The sequence below is a fragment of the Gorilla gorilla genome, chromosome 4, assembly GCF_029281585.2.
Source record: "Gorilla gorilla gorilla isolate KB3781 chromosome 4, NHGRI_mGorGor1-v2.1_pri, whole genome shotgun sequence".
Taxonomy (NCBI): domain Eukaryota; kingdom Metazoa; phylum Chordata; class Mammalia; order Primates; family Hominidae; genus Gorilla; species Gorilla gorilla.
In genome coordinates this window covers 101,158,759-101,179,216 of record NC_073228.2, presented here as the reverse complement: position 1 = coordinate 101,179,216, position 20,458 = coordinate 101,158,759, and the positions used below count along the sequence as shown (strand labels likewise).

At 36.0% G+C, this 20,458-nt stretch overlaps 1 protein-coding gene across 2 annotated transcripts in view; it reads right to left on the bottom strand.

Annotated features, from left to right (window-relative positions):
- The window catches only part of LNPEP (leucyl and cystinyl aminopeptidase), a 98,328-nt gene that overhangs the window by 14,188 nt on the left and 63,682 nt on the right, over positions 1-20,458 (bottom strand). For both annotated transcript variants that reach the window (XM_055387180.2, XM_063705896.1), the window contains exons 7-13: positions 19,578-19,691; positions 17,912-18,043; positions 12,520-12,651; positions 9,822-9,982; positions 9,515-9,603; positions 2,203-2,386; positions 941-1,097 (exon numbers count right to left, since the gene is read on the bottom strand). In XM_055387180.2, the coding sequence (XP_055243155.1) occupies positions 941-1,097; positions 2,203-2,386; positions 9,515-9,603; positions 9,822-9,982; positions 12,520-12,651; positions 17,912-18,043; positions 19,578-19,691 (969 nt within the window). The remainder of the gene's footprint in view (positions 1-940; positions 1,098-2,202; positions 2,387-9,514; positions 9,604-9,821; positions 9,983-12,519; positions 12,652-17,911; positions 18,044-19,577; positions 19,692-20,458) is intronic.

Here is a 20,458-nt window from a genome sequence, read left to right as displayed (position 1 = left end):
AGAGGCAGAAAGAAGGTTGTGTACATAGGAGATGCAGGGTAAGGCAGTAACAGAGGCAGAAAGAAGGTTGTGTACATATGTAACAAACCTGCACATTGTGCACATGTACCCTAGAACTTAAAGTATAATAAAAAAATGTTAAAAAAAGATTTAATCCAACCCCTTCCTTTCACCAATGAGAATACCAAAACCCCAAAAGACTTATTCTAATTCTTGGTCTAATACTGCCTTCCTTTCCCTGAAAGCTGCCTTTTGCCTGGGTCCCTGGGAAATCTCACTAGTTTATAAAGCAAACTCTGTTGTCAAAATGCGCTGATTCAGAGAATTAGATAAAAACAAATAATTTTTCACTCTCTTCCAAGCTTTTAAAGTCTCTCAACAGTTTAATATTAAAAGTATCCAAAATAACAACTGTTAAGATCAGGCAGTTGATATTAAGAAAGGTAAAATGGTCTCTAATACTAAGACTCCTTCAGTGCTTTGCAAAGAAACATATCCACCAGCATCATTATCCTTTAGATAGTTATCAGTAAGAACTCTTAAACAGAATATTCTCAATACAAACATAACTGTCATTTTATAATGACCACTAGAAAATTAATGGGGAGATCTACTTTGCAAAAGGGCCTATTTCAAACATTCATCATGTAGAAATAAAACAGGATCTGAATAGAGAAATATTATTCTCATGTGACCTCATTTTGACAGTGGTGTCAAATGTCTGTATTTTGATATTCAAACAAGACCATATCATACTAAGCCTTTATCAGCTCTTCATCATAAGCAACATCTTGATTTTAAGTAAAGATTTCACAAGCAGGAAAGTGAAGAAAATGGAATTTAACTGGTTGCTTTTTCAGCCTATTACTGGCTGAAAATGGAACCATGAATAACAATATTAAAGATAAACAGCAAGAAGCTGGCAAAAAGGCAGACTTACCACCAGTCTTGAGGCCAGATCCATGTATCCCAGTTTCTCAAGGAGGTTATAGATGAGGTCTGTCTGAAACAGGGCTTCGGTGATGGGTGCAGTATGGTTCTCATTTCCAAGATAATTAATCAAATCAAAGGCCCTCTTGAGAGGTACCTTGCCTAGGCTAAAGGATAAAAGAACAGGAAAAGTAAATAGGCAGAGACACACAGAAGAAGTCTATGCATGCTAAAAGAGAAACTTAGGGTTAGATGGTGAGTCTTGGAGACCAAAAATTTAAACTTACAGTGGCATTCTGTAAAGTTAAGCTAAATATGATTATCTCTGATTAATTTCATGAGGCCCAAGATTAAAGAGGCATTTCAAGAGAAAGATAAACAATAGCTCATTTTTTTTTATTCCTAAGTCTCCTGTAAATTGCTACTAACTCAGCCAAAGTATAATATCTTGGGTTAGAAAAGATGAATAGTACTAATTTTATTTATTAATTAGTTATATTTGCCAGGAAAGAGAGTATAGCATAGAGAGTATCTGATTTTTTTAAAATTTTATTTGTTGGTTTAATGGGAATTTGTTTTTCAAACTTGTTATGACAAGGTCTATTGTGAATTTACAGTGAGTACATTTTTAAAATTAACCATTTTATAGGAATCACAGCAGTAATGGCTAGGATGATGTAAGAAGGGCACTTCATAAAAAACGAGACAAAATGGAAATGTCCAGGGAGGTGAGAAGGAACATGTCAGTGTTTTTAAGCCTATCATCAATCTAAATTGGTAATATTCTATTCAGAGAATATGTTTACATGAGGTCACTGTCATCCTTGGCTTTGGGATTCTATAATGCATGAGGTGGTTGGGGAGGCAAGCAGTACAGATAAGGTGGCTCCAGCCATCAGAGATGTCCCTCAAAACCAATGCATAAGCACTAAGCTTCATGCTTAAACCAACTGCTGTTTGAAAATAATTCTCTTATAAAATAAAATAGAACTTGAACTCCTGTATCAAGTTTAGTCAACAAAATATGTATCCTGTTTTTGATATCTAGTCTTGAATTATTATTAAATCCTGTTTCATTTAACTGTTCAGTATGTTCGTAGCTAATGTTTTATAAAGTCCCTGGAGGCAAAGAACACATATTTTCCCAATCCTCCAAAATGAATTGTACCAACCAATACATGCTAGTTCTTTCAAACTGTTTTTCATATATGTTCTTTACCTCAATGACATTTGTTTAAAAAAAGAAAAAATCTCAAACTAAGTATACTCTACCCTGCAAGTTCAAAGATGTTGTTGATAAGGTTGGCTCGGTCTTTGTCACTCAGAACATAAGGATTTATTTTCAACTGATGGATTAGTGCTTCCCAATCATCATCTGCATAGTGTACAATATAATAACCATTCATGTTTATATTCACTTTGACCCACAGCACTTCTTCTGTAAGATTGATGACACCTAATGGAAACCAAAAAAATGAGAGATTGAGAGAGAAGACAATTGGACAAGAAAAAAAATTATGAGTGCTTTGTTTTTAAGTTAGTTTATTTTTATATTTAATCATTCTAGTAAGAAAAAAATGCCTGTCTCCAAGTACAGTTATTTTCACGTTAGTGAAGGTCAAGACATTCATTTAACAATTATTTATTTACTGTGCAATATTGGCTGTAAGCTAGGCGCTGGAAATCAAATGGTGAACAAGGTAGATATGTCTCTGCTTTTAGAGATCTCACAGTCTAAAGTAAACAGGCAAGTACAATATCATACAAGCGCTATTGACAGAAAAAGAAAAGACAGCATTCAACGAATGCACATAGAAAAAATGCTTCCCTCTCCTAGGGAAAGTTAGGAGCAATTTCTTGGAAGAAATGACATCTAAGTTGTCATTCTTCTAAGAGACCTCAAAATATTTAGGTGTTGGCCAAGTGAAGAAGATACAGTAGGGAACCCAAGTGCTCAAGGCCCAGAGAGAAAGCATACATGTTATCCATGCACTGAACTGGCTCCGAAGTTCATTATGGCTAGAGGAAAGAGGGAGGGAGAAAGTAAAGGTGTAGGATGAGGCAGCAGGGGAAGACAGTGAGAGAACTGTGTAAAATGTGTCCCATTTTGGCCTCTGTCTATTTGTCATGTTAGCAAAGGAAGAACAAACAAAGCCATTTAGAAAAGTCACATTATTTAAAGCTAGCAAAATAAACATTAGGGAAGGCTTAAGATTGCATAAGGGACAAATAAGAAATAATTGGGTTAAAATAATAGGAAAGGATAGGCACTTCTGGGGTCTCTACTATAAATGCTGAGAGAACTGTTAGAAATTTCCATGGAATTATGTCAACTAATGTACCAATAATGAAGCGCTGAGAGTTAACTGACCACAAAATATATGTATGAATTTTTAAAATCCTTAAAACTGCTAATGAAGAAATGTCTTTTAAAGTTGGCAACAAGGATGAAGACTTAATTATAATGGGGTATGCTTCTAAGCATCTTGAGGTTTACTATTATTTAATAGAATATAAGCTACATAAGCTTACTATTTTGCTTACTGCTAACGCCTCAGCCCCTATAACAGTGACCTAAAAGGTACTCAACAAATACTGCTGAATTAGTCAGTGAATGAATAAATAATGACTATGTCACAATAAATAGTTTTAAATCAAGTGTAGACAAAGGTTTGTAGATATTTATTATATAATTTTTACCCCCTTTTAAAGTAACAAATACTTAAAAAAATGTTTAATTGTAAGAAAAAGAAGAGTAGAGATAAGAATAATCTAAACTCAGACAATGATAGCATTTTGGAATGTACTTCTTGCCAAGTTTTTGTCTTATACTTGTTTTTAATATTTTATACAGCAGATCTATATGCATTTATTTTATCCTTTTTCACCTATCAGATCCCCCCCCACATTTTTCCATTGTCTTCATAAGCAGTGTTCAAATATCTTCATAATATTTCATTTCAAGTTTATCCAATCTATTTTGAACAATTTAGGCTGTTTTAAAATATTCACTATCATTATAATTCTGTAGTGAAGCTTTTTTATATAAAATGCTTTATAAATATGTTTTCAACCTAAAGATTATATATTAGTACCTGAAGCCTTAGCTTAGGTACTAAAGATTATATATTAGTACCTGAAACCTTAGGATTTATCAACTTCAAAAACATGAATTATTCAAATGTGTCAGATGCCCTTAATATCTTTGTTATTCCAATTATATTGATACTGCAAAAGATGTTTAAGATGAAAAAGACATTCTGATCATGTCTTAACAGGACATAATAAGCTAAGCAGTCTTTCTTACTAAAAAAATTCCGTACTTATTTCTGTTATATTGCTGATACAGCAACAGATGGGAAAGATCAGTTAAATAAGGTTTATTCCTTTTTCAAGGGCAGAATGCAGTTTTAAGGGATACTTGTGATGGCAGCAGTGGCTGCTCCAAGTTGGAGCCATTTTTAGCAAACCTATGACTAAGGAAATTAACTTTATCATTAGCTAATCCAAAAATATCAACACTCTCCAGGTCACCAAACACTATATCCTATGGAGCTTTTATCAAGAAAGAACCCTAAGGCTGGGCATGGCAGCTCACACCTGTAATCCCAGCACTCTGAGAGACCAAGGCAGGAGGATCACTTGAGCCCAGGAGTTTGAGAGCAGCCTGGACAACATAGTGAGACATCATCTTTACAAAAAATAAAAATTAGCCCGCATGGTGACACATGTCTGTAGTCCCAGCTACTCAGGAGGCTGAGGCAGGAGTATCACTTGAGGTCAAGTATCACTAGGTCAAGGCTGCAGTGAGCTATGATCGTGCCATTGTACCTTAGCCTGGGTGACAGAGCAGGACCCTGTCTCTAATAAAAACAAAGGTAAAGAAAAGAAACAAAGAACCCCAGAAAGAAGGGCTACAGAGACCCAAGTCTCCCTTGCCCATAAAAGGAGACAAGAAATGATGGTTACGACAATTGTACCACTAGATGGATGCAGAAAACATTGAAATACATACGGAATACCTTGGTTGATAAGCAGCTTGCCATGTTGTAAACCTAGCCAAGTCCAGATGGTAAAGAGGAGGGACACAGCTGGGAATATACTTGAAATTATTACTGTCATCGAGATGACACAACATAAAGCAGTACAGCCAACAGCACAAAGACAGACAGAGTTATCATTTAAAGAATCAACATCATTAGTCTCTTTCAGTTCTTCTGAATGATCCAGAATGGTGGACCTTAAAACCACAGGTATTGAAAAATAATAGCTTTGCACACAAGGGAAGTAACTACATCCTGCAGCTCAAACGTGGATGAAGCTACCCTCATATGTTTTTAATTTACTATAGTCATTAACAGATTAACACTTCAATTTTCAGTCTATTGAGTAGCAAAAAAGAGTGAGCAACTGCAATATTAAATGGCAGAAGCCCAGATGAAGTAATCTAACAGTGATTTTTAAAAACCATTTGTCAATGAGCTACGAAAATCAACTGCTGTTTTACAAAAAAACTAAAGTTCTGAAACTAAAAAACATGTTTTTACTACAAAGTTACAAAATTTCCTGTAGTTTGCTCCAGAGGGCTAGCATCATACATGCTATTGAACTTTATCACTCCTGTTCAAAAGCATTCCCTTCTCTAATACCCCTTTCTTTCTCCTTTATTAGGGGAAAAAAAAAGCAAGAGCAGAGAATGGCACATGATAAATATTTTAATTACTATATGCCCTTCCTTCTTTCATCCTAATTACCTTTTCTTCCAATGACATATCTTTAACTTTCACAGCAGTATTTCTGATAGTGATATCCATTTGGAAACATGAATGTTTTGCATTAGATTTAATACGAAAATCTCCTATAGTTAAAGATCTTAGGTCTGAGTAAAATGTGGATAAGAAAGAGAGAGAGAGAGGGAGGAAGAAAGGGAAGAGGGAAACTTTAAAAAATATAATTCCTCAATATGTCAACTGGAAAAATGGCCCCATCAGCATTTCTTGTGCACAATAAATATTAATTGTTCAAAATTCATGTATGTGAGAAAAGGAGACAAATACATTGACCAAACATAACTCCTATATACAACTGAACTAATGAACTAACCCAACAACCCTTGAATTAGAACACATGAAAATATATTTAAAAAAAGAAAGAAAATATATTAAAGATTTAACCAACCATCAAGCATCAAAATAATACACTATACTAAAGTATTACAGCATAAAAGAAGCCTGAAGTCACCCTCTCTGCTACCTTTCTTTTGAGAATAGAAAAAATAAAAATGCAGTTAAATTAAGAGTAATTCTCATTGGAGCATTAGGAACCAAGAAGGCTCAGCTGTCCTCAGGGTCAAACGTAAGGACAGAAGTTTTCATGTGGACTCTCTAAACCTGAAATGGCAGGAATTAAAATAGCAGTAGCAGCAGCAGCAGCAGCAAGGGAAATAACACAGTTGAGAAGAGGAAGTAACAGACACTACTTTCATCATGTATTGGCCCAGTTCCAGCTCTAGATTAAATCAATTATATTGTAGTGAATTTTGTATATTCCTCTTTACTAAGAAGAGGAAGAGAAAAAGAAAACATCATTTTATCAGGCTTTGCATGTTCTTTTCCCAGAAATTTTTATAGTGAGACTGGAGTCACTTCATTATGGACTAAAATTTACTAATTCATTAAGTTTTTGTGTGCCTACTAAGTGCTAAAAGTGATTTACAGTGATTCATATAGCCATGATCACTACCGTCAATGGGGGAAATACCTAATATGAGGACAGATATGAGTGAACAGTACTTACAGTATATTATGAGTGGAGAAGTAGAGAATGTTATTAAAAAACCTAAGTAGGGCATCTAAACTGTCTTCAGGGAAGGAAAAGGTTTCCTGGAGCAAGCAATGGCTGAGCTAAGATCTGAAGAATAAACAGGAGTAGGCCGAGGGAGTGAGGAGGCAAGGGTGTTCCTTAAGGAGAGAAAATAGCATATGCAAAGACCTAAAGAGGCAGTATGGCATGTTTGAGTTGCTGATAGAATTTTTGTGCGGCAAAAGCAGAGAATGCCAGGTAAGGGCCTAGAAGGCTAAAGCAGTAAAATATGAGCTAGTCTATGGGGTTAAACTCTCAAAAAGAGCTTAACAAGCTCAGAATAAACTCAGGTAAAGAGTAAAGAGGAGGCTGGGCACAGTGGCTCACGCTTGTAATCCCAGCACTTTGGGAGGCCGAGGTGGGCGGATCACGAGGTCAGGAGATCGAGACCATGGTGAAACCCCGTCTCTACTGAAAATATAAAAAATTAGCCGGGCGTGGTGGCAGGCGCCTGTAGTCCCAGCTACTCAGGAGGCTGAGGCAGGAGAATGACGTGAACCCGGGAGGCGGAGCTTGCAGTGAGCTGAGATCGTCCCACTGCACTCTAGCCTGGGCAACAGAGCGAGACTCCGTCTCGAAAAACAAAAAAAAAGAGTAAAGAGGAGCCAGGTGCGGTGGCTCATGCCTGTAATCCCAACACTTTGGGAAGCCAAAGCAGGAGGATCACTTGAGGCCAGGGGTTTGAGACCACCCTGGGCAACATAGTGAGGCCCTGTCTCTACAAAAAATACAAAAATTAAGCCAAGCATGGTGATACACGCCTGTGGTCCTAACTTCTTGGCAGGCTGAGGCAGGAGGATTGCTTGAACCCAGGGGTTTGAGGCTGCAGTGGGCTATGATATTGTCACTGCACTCCAGCCTGGGCAACAGAGCAAGACTCCAACTCAAAAAACAAACAAACAAACAAGAAAAAACAAACAAATCAACCAACGAAACAAAAAACAGATAATAAAAGCAGATTTCTTATTGCCCAATTATTTCTAATAGCACTGAAAATTAATATACTATCAGAAAGTTTGCAAAATTTCCTTATTAGTTTCTTGCAAATACTCTAGCCATGTTTTGGCTGTGCTTCAGGATATAGGGAGATGGGGTTATTTGTTCTCTCTTGGGTCAGAGACTATCCTTTTAGGGCTCATTCAAAGTTAGAGTTTTGTTTACTCAAAGACAGTAGCAATTCCTTGTACTTCCAGCTATGCTATCAAAGATATGATGACATTACCAACTACCACTAGGATTTTAAATAATTAGATTGTTGCTGCTTTAACACTCCACTATGGTAAAACTGCAATGAAACTGGCACATTCATGTATTTCAGGTGGCATTATCAACTGTAACTACACAATAAAAAGGGCGATTTGGTTATATGTACCAAATCACAAAAGGTACCGCAGTCTTCATTTTTGAAAAGCATTCCTTAAAAAATTTCATATAATGGAAAAACCTTTAACATTTGAAATATTTAATTAAGGCAATATTTTATAACAACAAATGGTGAATCAAGTAGGTTAAGTCAATTACTATATATGTTAAGTTAAAAAAGGCAAGATACAGAAATCATATATACATAATGATTTTGACTAAGTACAAATATTTATTAAAAATGACTATAAACAAATAATCATAAGAATAGTTTTGATAGGGTAATAAGATTTGCTCTCCATTTTCAAGGTTTTATGTAATATAGATATATTAAAGATTTACTTTTTCAATAACGTTAATGATAGTTAACATTAATACAGCACATAATACGTGCCAGGCATTGTTCTAGGTGCTTCATATAAATGAACTCATTTAATCCTCACCACAACTACATAAAGTAAGTATAATTACCATCTCTTTTGTACAGCTGAGGGAATGAGGCTCACATAACTCGCCTAAAATCATATAAGTGATCAATGGTACTGCTAAGAATTGAACCCGGAAGTCTCCAAAGTCTCATTCCCTTACCACTAAGCTACACTCACCCCTCAAAAATATAGGCTTTGACACCAGATCCAAATTCAAACGAGAAATTTTCCCTTTTCTTCAATCCAAAGCATCACTAACGGGTCCTACAGAACCCAAGAGCCTTGTGTTTCTTTAGGATGTAAATTAAAAGGAAGATATGTGGTGTGACATTCATAGTGGTATTTAACAAATGGCCCAAAATTACATTTCAATTGCTTTTTATATTGTAGGTCAGCATACACCACGTTTATATTTTACTATTCCCCTCCCCCTTGCTATCATAGTTTCTTGCCCCACTTTCTTGTTCCCCAAAACATACACTATGTCTGCAGGGCATATTGCAATAACTATTTACTCTAAATCCAATCATGAATAAACCTCAATTATACACACAAATCATTTAGGGTGTATCTTGTTAAAATGCAGTTGCCTCAGCCCAACCCTAGACAGTAGATAGCAGAGGATACTTTAAGAAACTCCTCTTATTTTGTAACAAAATATTAATCTTGGGTATAAAAACATGGCATTCGCTATTTTCTTTCAGGAATGCCAGTACATTCTCTGCAAATTTTTGTACCTTATTTCACATGGCTAAAAGCCAGTTTTGTGCATGATATACAGAATCAATCTCACATTAGTCACATCTTGCATATGCAACTCATAAAACCAGTTCAGAGAGTGTGCACACTGGAAAGTGTAATCTTATATATGCACTCTGATCAGATTTTTAAAATTATGCCATTTCCAATCAGAACTGTCATTATAGTCAAACCTGATTTCTTATCCAGTAATGATACCGATTGATATTTTGAATAATTTCTTCCTTCAGTGACATAGGATAGTGGAATATGCCACAGGTAGCTGTAAAGAGAAAACATTGGAAAATTACTATTCTTTCAGTTAGTCACATATGATTTGTTTGTTTTTTTTAATTTGGTAGGAAGGTTAACTTTGTTAAGCTATTCCTAGGAAGGGATAATCTTGTTAGGTTTCACAAGAACTTATGATTATAAAACACTTAAAAATATTTCCACCTGAGAGTGCAAAAGAGATGGCATGAAAAGAAAGAGGGCATGTACCTTGTATCTGAAGGCTGAATTTCAGGCTTCATATTTAAAAAGAATCTCTCTTGTTGTATAAAAAGTTCCTTTCCTTTCTTTTGAACAGTCACTAAAGGAAATCCTTTCTGCAGGGTCCAGGTTTTCATCATTCTCTTTACATCCAGTGTTTGGTTTGTGACCTACAAAAAAAATATATATATACATATAAAACTTTTTCCTTAAAAATAAAAATTGGTTTAAAAAATTTTACATTTTAATTTATCTGTACCCTTCCCTCTTTTCCTACCATCTATAAAGACTACATTTAATGTTAATATAAAAAAGAAACATGAATGTTGAGTTTACACTTCTAATCTAGGTAAATGAGCAACTGCTAAAAGGAATGTAACCTGGAACAGAGCTAAGTGATAGCTAAGGGAGTGAGGGAGGCACTAGGTTGAGAAGTGGCACATATATCAACCAGCTAAGAATTCATTAAAATCCCTAAATTCATCAAGATTAAAATCCCTACGAAGGTATAAGTATTCTTTCAAATCACAATACTAACATCTACAAGATATGAATAATGATATTCAGTCTAGAATCAGAAACACTGCTACTCAATCCTGTGAAGCACCTGAGTCTGGGTTTCTCTTTATGCTCCTACCCTCCACCTCCATAATGATAGTCTCTTAGGACCTAATACTGTGGGAGTGCCAGGGAGCAGCGGCAGCAGAAGAGTGACATATGAACAGGTCAGTTGCCTTAAGTCTTTCTAGAAAACAGTGGTAAACTACTTTAGTGGTCACAGCCCTTCTTTCCCAGAAAATATATGAAGTTATCTTTAAAATCTAGAACCTAGTGTCAGAGCTTTGCAGACCCTCTAAGGCCCAAAGCCCCTAAGACATCTAGTATCAATAACTAAGAAGCAATTTTTGAACAACAGTCTCTTTAAAGCAGGTGGGTTAAACTCAGGATTCAAATTATTTTTCTAGATTATATATGAATTTGAATTGTAAGCAACAAAGTCATGATGTACCTAAATTGATAAAATCACTCTACTATGGCAGGCCTCACCTCAATCACCATATGCCCATTTATTTAAAGCACAAAAGGACGGAGCAAATCTTCCCATTTTAATTAATCTTATATTTATCATGGCTCTGACCTATTTATTTCTGAACCAGAGGATTAGAAGAAAATAAGCTTGCCTAAAACCAAGGTGCTTTTGGGCGTCGAAGCAGTATTGAAGTGAAGAGGCCAATGCATAATTTGATGTGGGTGCTGAAAAACCTGAGGATACTGTTAGGAACTAGTTTGGGATAGAAAAACACCATGATGCAAAAGTTGCAGTCAATGAGAAAGGCAGAAATATGTTCTCAATGCCAACGGATTAAGACAGTAAGTATAAAGTAAACAATGTGGCTTTCAATTGAAATTCTACTATATGATCAGAGGAAAAAAACAATGATTTGGGAACAACTGTTAGGTAATAAGTTCTCAAAGAGAATTCAGAGAGTAGGGAAGGTATATCTTCTGGGCAAAAGACTAACAGCTAGAAAGTATCAGGATTCAGATGAGGCAAAGAAGCAGTAAGAATGTATGAGAAAGATCCAGAGCAGGGGTTCCTAACCTAGAGTCAATAAAACTTTGAAACTGTGTGTGATGTTCTGCACATATGTGGTTTTTCTGAGTAATATGGCCAGAACTTTCATCAAATTTCCAAATAAGTCTGTGATCTTTCTTTCTTTTTTTTTTTTTTTTTTTTGAGACAGAGTCTGGCTCTGTCACCCAGGCTGGAGTGCAGTGGTACAGTCTCGGCTCACTGCAACCTCTGCTTACCAGATTCAAATGATTCTCCTGCCTCAGTCTCCCAAGTAGCTGAGACTACAGGCATGTGCCACCACGTTGGCTAATTTTTGTATTTTTAGTGGAGACGGGGTTTCATCATATTGGCCAGGCTGGTCTCCAACTCCTGATCTCATGATCTGCCTGCCTTGGCCTCCCAAAGTGCTGGGATTACAGGCATAAGCCACCACGCCCAGTCAAATCTGTGATATTTCAAAGTATTATGACCCATCAATCTAAATCAGGGTAACAAACACAAATGCTTATAAGGGTTTTGCAGTCAGTATACATGCATGAAGCAGCCCGGGTTCATGTGCTGCTTTGAAGTGTAACTTCTACATAATTACACTGCTTGCTAGAATATTTCCAGGAATGACAAAATTCCAACAGCAAAATCACCCAAGGATAATATGCAGTCAGCTTGTGATGTATCATCTACTCTGGAGGAACAGTCACAAAGGCAAGAGATTCATAGAGCAGAGTACAGAATCATTCAAAAGAGGCAGAAAAACTAAAAAAGGGTAAGGATAGGAAAAGAGAGTTCTGGAAAAAAAGTCAAATAATGAAAATATAGTAATATTCATTAATACGGAGAAGACAACTTTCCTACAAAATAGGAATAGAAGTTAAGGTACAGGGAAAAAAAAAAAAAAACTGGCTACCCAAGCCCACACACGTCTTTTCCAACAACTAAGAACAGCACTCCCATTTCTTGACATAAAATTTAGTGCTCCATTCATAAATATTTATATAGCAAGCTCCATCCCCCACTTTCTTAAATAACTATGCTTTGTACCACAGATTAACTTACACACATGCTAAAAAGTATAAATAGACGAACTCCTCTCTTTTTACAGTAAGAGCTAAATAAATTACCCAGGTCACTTACCTCATTAAAACTATCCCACAGATCATCACTTTGAATGGATGCATAGCTGTGATTATGCAGGTAAAGGACAACAGCATGTTGAAACACATCTTCACTAAGGTAAGTTTTCAGCATCAACAAGAGAGAAGCTCCCTATTTAAAAAAAAGTGAGGAAAAAGAAAGAAAATAATAGAATACTATAGATTATCGAATTGGGAATCTAAAATTCAAACTATAGTCATTCTGAAAATTTACTTTCATATGTAGAACTTAGTTATAATATACTGCTACTTAGTCTCATATAGATGTGGACTGTGTTCAACTGTCTTAAAATTATTTTAAAGGATTTGAAAAAGAATTAATGAGTAGATTCCCACGTGCACTATTCTAACCATGAGTCATTCTGTGTGGTCTATTGGTATACTCACTGTTTCAATGTTAGTGTTGAAAAGCTAAGTATTTATAGAAACATTTTAATAGAAAAGCATGCCAAATTTTCTGTGGCACCTACACCTCCATCCCCAGTGCTTAAATCACCCCTTGAATTCATGAGCACACACTGCTGGAGACACAATAAATTGACAAGGCTCTCAAAAGTCTCCCTGCTAGGTAGGTCATTAATTTCTTATTTTAGTATATTGTGTTGTGAAGTAACCAGAATCTCTCTTCTTCCTGCAGAGTCACTTCAAATGCTTGGAACTAACAAATGTATAGGACAGTGAGCGTAATATTAAGGCCACACTATATCCCTTGATGTACATGTCATCATTCCCAATCCTGAAATAAGCACCACCTCCTCTGTGAAGCCCTTCCTGGTTTGAAATAGAAATCACATTTCTCCATCTTCAATACAATTTATATGGCATCCTGTATCTGTTACACATTTATTTCCTCATCTATGCAGTAAGCTAACTGAGAGGAAAAAGTGAAAACTCAACTCCAATGACAAAAACAATGCCCACTACATAGTAGGCACTCTAGTAGTTTTTGAATGGATTTCACTTTTGATAAAAATGTAGTAATGTCAAGATTATTGTACACATAACTAAATTATTACCTATTACTCTCATTTCTATATCACACTTCATAGCTATTACTTGTTCTATAAATTTAAGTACTCACTGTTGTCCCCAACAGTCCTTTCTCTTCTGCATCACCAACTTTTCCCTTCATACTGTAACATGCCCATTAACAAAACAAAAACGATGTAACATTCCTAATTTTAAACAAATAAAAGACTGTCTACCTTTCCCTAACTTCACCCTCCTTGCTACCAACTCGTTACCGTGCTGCTTTTTTGTTCCCCCATTGTAGTAAAACTCCTCAAAAGAGTTGTCCTCAATTTGCCATCTCCATTTGCTCTCTTTCCATTTTCTCTTGAGCCATCTTCTAATCATCACTCTACTGTAAGTATTTATTTATTTATTTATTTTGAGACGAAGTCTCACTCTTGTCACCCAGGCTGGAGTGCAGTGGTGCGACCTCCGCTCACTACAACCTCCGCCTCCTGGGTTCAAGCGATTCTCCTGCTTCAGCCTCCTGAGTAGCTGGGATTACAGGCACCACCACCACGCCCAGCTAATTTTTGTATTTTTAGTAGAGACGGGGTTTCACCATGTTGGACAGACTGTTCTTGAACTCCTGACCTCAGGTGATCCACCCACCTCGGCCTCCCAAAGTGCTGGGATTACAGGCGTGAGCTACCATGACCGGCCGTAAGTATTTTTATCAAGGTCACTGGTAAACTTCCTGGTGCCATACAAATGTGAATTCTCAGGCTCATCTTATCAACCTATTGATAGCATTTGATACAACTGATCACCTGCTCCTCCTTGAGAGCTGCAAGACACTACTCTTGATTCTCTCCCTATTCACTGGCCATCCTTCTCGGTCTCGTCTACTGAATCCTCCTCATCTTCCAATGAAGAAAGTGTGTCCTTGCATCTGATCTTTGGACCCCTTTTCTCTATCTAAATTTCCTTCCTAATTGATCTCCCAACTCCAAGATTTCCAAATGATCCCCTGATTTATATATCTAATCAGACTTCTTCCCCCTTGAATTTCAGACCCATATCCAACTGCCTGTGTGGTATCTCCATTTGGATATCTAATCCATATCTCATAGTCACTTAGAAATAGAAGTTTCTTCCCCCTTCTTTCCCTAAACCTACTTCTAAAGCAGTCTTCTCCATTTCAGCAAATGGCAACTCCATTTTTCCAGTTGTTCAGGTAAAAATCTTAAGTTACCCTGACCCCTCTCTCGTATTTCATATCTAATCCATGAACAAATTCTACTGGATCAATCTTTAAAATACACTCCAAGTCCAGTTGTACCTCCATCACCTTCACAACTTCCACCCTACCATTATCTCGCCACCCATCTATTACAATAACTTCCTAACTAGTCCTCTTTACTCCATGTACTGTTGAAGACTAGAGTGATCTTTTACAAAATAAGCCATATCACGGTAGTTCCCTGATCAAATTGCTTTTCGTTTCACTTAGAATAAAATCAAGGTCCTTACTATGGCTTAGCAGACCCTATAATAATCTGGTCTCTTACAGTCCCTCTAACTTCATCTACTACTTTCTCCTCTGCTTACTCTACTTCAGAAAACACTGGATCCTTGCTGGTGCTTGAACATGCAAAGCAACCTTTTATCTCAATCTCGTATCTCTCTCAATCTCATATCTCATGTGGGGGTCCCCAAGACCAGTTCCAGGTTTGATGATGCACTAGAAGGATTCACAGAACTCAGCATATAGTCATACTCACTGCTATGATTTATTATGGTGAAAAGATATGAAGTAAAATCAGCTAAGAAAAAAGATGCATGGGGCAAAGTCCAGAGGAAACCAGGCACAAACTTCCAAGTCGTCTCCCAGTGAATCATGCAGGATGCACTTAATTCCTCCAGAAAGTTGTGACAGCATGTGTGAAATACCATCTACCAGGGATGATCATCAGAGATTCAGCACCCAGGCTGTTTACTGTGGGCTAGTCACGAAGGTACCTTCTGCCTAGCACATACCAAAACTCCAGACACCCAGAAGGAAATCACATTTTCAGCATAAACTACATTGTTTAGGCACAGTGAGCCACTCTTATCATGCAATAGTGGGAAATTTCCCAAAACCCAAGTTCCCACATGCCACCCAAGGGCCAACCTTGCAAGCAGGTCTTTCAAAGAATAGCAGTCTCAGGCCTCCTATATTAATTCTTTTCTGCACACAAGCACTATACATTGGTTATTTCTTCTACCTGGAATATTCTTCCCCAAGAAAACCATATTCCTCATGCCTTAGATGGTGTTCAAATGTCACCATACAGGAGGGCTTCTCAACCACATTATATTATAAACACCATTTGTCATTCTCATTTCCCTTATCATGCTTTATTTTCATATTAGCACTTATTACTTAACACAATACCTACTTATTCATTCATTTGTATACAGTCAGTCTCTACCTTTGACCCCTGAAATGGAAACTTCACAAAAGAGACAAAGTCCACCTTGTCCCCTGATATAACCCCAGCACCTAGAACAATGGCTGGTATATGGTTAGTATTTGTAAGATTTGCTAAATGAATGAATTCTTGCAAGGCAACCTGCATCAGAATTAGGCTTGATGATTATAAAGACCAAACAGAATATGTCTGCTAAACATATTTCCCTGCTGGTGCTTATCTTCTTGCACACAATACTGATAAGTTATCCAGTATCCCACTTCTCTTAATTACACAGAATATTTTTGCCAAATTCCCAATTCTGAAACAAGTAGTTACCATGTTGACAGGGGTTGACTATGATATGGAAACTACATGTTCAGAAGACACTGAATTCTGGGTTTAGAGGGTTTGGGTCAGTGGCAGACAGAACTCTGTTATGACTCTGTTCTGTTATTATATACTGAACTTAGAGCATTTTAAGCAGGTTTTCAAATCCTGAAATAACTGCTCTAAGTTTGGTATAATAACAGAACCTCAAGTTTTAAATTTTCTTTATTGACAGGTCCACTATGGTCTTCAAAAATCACACCAGTAGCTCTAACTGGAATAGATTTAATATAGCCAACTGAACTCCTGATTTTCTTGTTTGTTAATAGTACCTGTACAATAATTCTTCTTGTCAGTCAGGTTTGAACCTGAAAAACATTTCTGCCTCTTTCTTTACTGGCCTTACCCTGTCACTAATACTTTAAGTACTTTCCCTGCCCAGTATTTTTTATACCCATTGTTTTCTTTCCAGCCTTACTAGCACTCCTCATTTCAAACTTTTACCACTTCATGCCTGGACTTTAGCAGCAATTTCCTGACTTTACGTTTCTCCCCACTTAAATCTACTTTATAAACTGAAACCAATTTACTTTTCCTAAATAGTAACTTTAATCAAGTCATTCCTCTGTTCAAAAGTCTTTTCAAGCTTCCTATTGCATAGGAAAAAATAATTCCTTATGGTATCCAGAGCCTTCTACAACTGGGCCCCACTCAACTTTCTCTTCTTTTCCCTCTTCACGTGTGGCTTCCACTGCGGTCAAACACTGACTCTCTGAAAAAACATCAGTTGCCCATTAGTACTTCATTTTCTTTGCAGACCTCATTGTTCCATTCCTGCCCTACGCTATACTTCACATTCCTCTTTACCTATATTTTAATTATTTAAGCCAACTCAATTCCCATTTACCTCCCAAAAGTTTCTCTTCATTATCCTAGGCAAAAATTCTGTCCCACTCAGCACATATTACCTCTCTTATTGCTCCACAAGTACCAACCACCTGAACTTTCAGCTACTTGATGACATAGACTGTATCTCACATATTTTGTGTATTTTCTTCTCTATCTTGTCTGACAGCCATAACATTCATCCCTCCCCACAACATAAATGTGAATGACACCATTATCACTATTCTTCCATTCTCTGACCTATGGTGATCCGAATGGGGTTTAACATTCTGCTTTTTCTTTACCTTGAAACCCAAGGCGTGTGTTTCAGATTCTGAAATATAATCTTCAATTCTTAAGATCTCTTTTTGCTTACCTGTTTTGGCAATCCTGACTTGACAGCATACCTCAATTCTGAGTAACACAGCCAAGAGCTTACTTAGGACCTTCCCTGAACATATTCTACCTGTAGATCTGGAGAGTAAACTGACTTTAAAAGATGCATCGCTATAAGATCTGGTTAATTGTCTGGAATACTAGTCATACAACTTAAGTTAGAGTCAGAGAAAGAAAAAAACCCACAAAAAAGTTATGACCAAGATTTATAGAGAAGCAAACATTTTATAGTTTACCATTAATACCTGAAAAACATTTAATCTTTAAAATAATCTAAATCACACAGCTTGCTCACATATGAAATTATATGAAATTTTAAACCCACTCCAGCTACCTTTTTGTTCACAGCAATACCTTAAAATAGGAAAGAGAATCAAACATTTCTTCAATTTGTTCTGAAGACTGAACAGATGATGATATTGGATGAGATGAATTTAAGGAATCTTTCTTCATGGTTTTAAATCGAGCATCTAAGAAATCTTCATACTGTCAAAAAATGAAAAGATGAGAATATCAGAAGTAGTATCAAATGCAAAAGTATACTAAATTATTTATGTGAATTAGACTAATTAGTGTGCAACATCATTAGGAAAAAATGACCAGCATCACTAAACTTCAGGATATAAGCTTTCAAAAATGTAGGAAGATTGTAAACTTCATGAATATTCCTTAAATTTAAAGATACAATTATAACCTGGCCACATTAAAATTAGCATTTCCTAAACAACAGCATATGGGAAAATTAAGAATCTATTACCAAAGTAAACAAATGCCAACTCTGGGTATCCAAGATGAATATTCTAAAAAGGTTAGCATATATTTTTTTAAATGAAACTTGAAATTTAAAAAGAGAAAGAACAAAAACTGGTCCTTACGCTGATTTCTTATATATAGTCTAGAATTTCTACTAAGAAAATATACATTTCCCTTACCTGAAGTCGGTTTTAAATAAAATGTAACTCTTAAACAGAAATAATTCTTTAAGAGCTCAGCAGATGAGCTCCCCTAGAACATGTATTAGACCTTTTTACACATTCTGGGCACCACCAAGTGGTCAAACTGTGTATCTCATTACTTAGTTAAGTAGTATACATGGATTTAGAATATCTTTCTTAGTATTCTAGCTACCACTTGATATTAATTAACATCAATTAATTTCCTCTACCACTTGAAATTTTTCAACAAGCCCTATCTAAAATTTCAAATCAAAAGCTCTTAAGAGTACTTCTGTTTTAAAAGCCATCTTGGATTATAACATCAGGAAGTTTAATAGAAAGCCAAAAAATTTGGGGGTTGGAAGGTATCTTTACACTTTCCCACCTATTGTTTGAATTATCTTGACAATATCTGTCATATCATGGCCTAGTGTGTTTGAATATCCCTAAGTACTGAAAATATTTCCCAAGAGTCTAATACCATAGTGACACCACTATTATACTTCTCTGTACTGAAACGGTATTCCTTGTCTTTGGAAAAAGGCATAAAATGTGGTTTGTACCTTAAAAAGGTCAAATTATGTATTTGTACCAAGCTATATATCACTATTACAAGAATGTACACAGTGATAATAGAGAAACGTATTGCTATAAAATGTTTTAATTTTTTATCTAATTTTTATACAGGATAAAAAAGTTTAAGTTTACACAGGATGAAAAAGTTTAAATTTTAGACAGGATAAAAAAATGTAAATTAGACTTTGCAACTTTAAATTCCTGCAAGCAGAAGAACTATAGCTGTTTAAAAGAAAACGTTGCAAAACAATTTAAAATGTTCATCTTAATGACAAAAACATAAAATAATCTTACATAATTTCAGTTTTCAATGAAACACATCAATAAATAATAGCATCACTTTCATTGTCAAATCTCAAAAGGTATAGATATCAATAACCAAAGTCAAGTTTGGCATACCTTCCTAGAAACACTTTCATTACTCCAGATGCATAGAAAATACATGAAAATGTGATTTGACTATTTTTCCTCCTAGCATTCACAGTAGGCCAAAGAAACCCTGTACTTACACTAGAAAGCTCTTTGAATATTTTTTCCAAAGAGAAATACTCCATGAAAGTGGCAAAACCTTCATTTAGCCATAGATCATTCCACCACTTCATTGTTACCAGATTGCCAAACCACTGGGGGAGAGAAAACAATTAACCCACAGGATATTTACAGCCTCAGGAATTTTTTAAATAATTGGCTGAAGTGTCATATTAATTATCTATAACCTGATTACAATATCTTAAAGATATACTGATATTATAGTTAAACTACATTCAAATTAATTTGGAACTTACAAAAGTTGTATAAATTTACTTTAAAAATAAAATAAAATTTTTAATCTTTTACCTTAACTGAATGGGAAACAAGCAAGAAAGGTTATTAGCATATTTATCAATGTAACAAACATGCAATATAGCATGAATATAAGGAAATAAAAACTTTTTTCGGCCACCTCATAAAGTGAGATTTCCAAGATAATGACATTTTTCTACCTTCTAATATCAAGTTAGTAAGATTATTTTCCATTGTATCTACAACCACTCATGACAACTAAAAAGTCTCTATGTGAGAGATTTTCCTGTAATCAGAAAGCCTATACTTTGTTTCTCCTCAGTTGCCCAAATTGAAGACAGTATTTGCATGATTCAAAACAGAATTCAAACAACATTCCTTAAGACTTAAGTTGACATATACAGGCTGGGGATCGTGGCTTACACCTGTAATCCCAGTGCTTTGGGAGGGCAAGGCAGGAGGATTGCTTAAGGCCAGGAGTTCAAGCCAGCATGGGCAACATAGAGAGACTCTGTCTCTACAGAAAAATTAAGCCAGGCATGGTGATGCATGCCTGTGGTCCTAGCTACTTGGGACGATGAGGCGGGAGGATCAGTTGAGCCTAAGA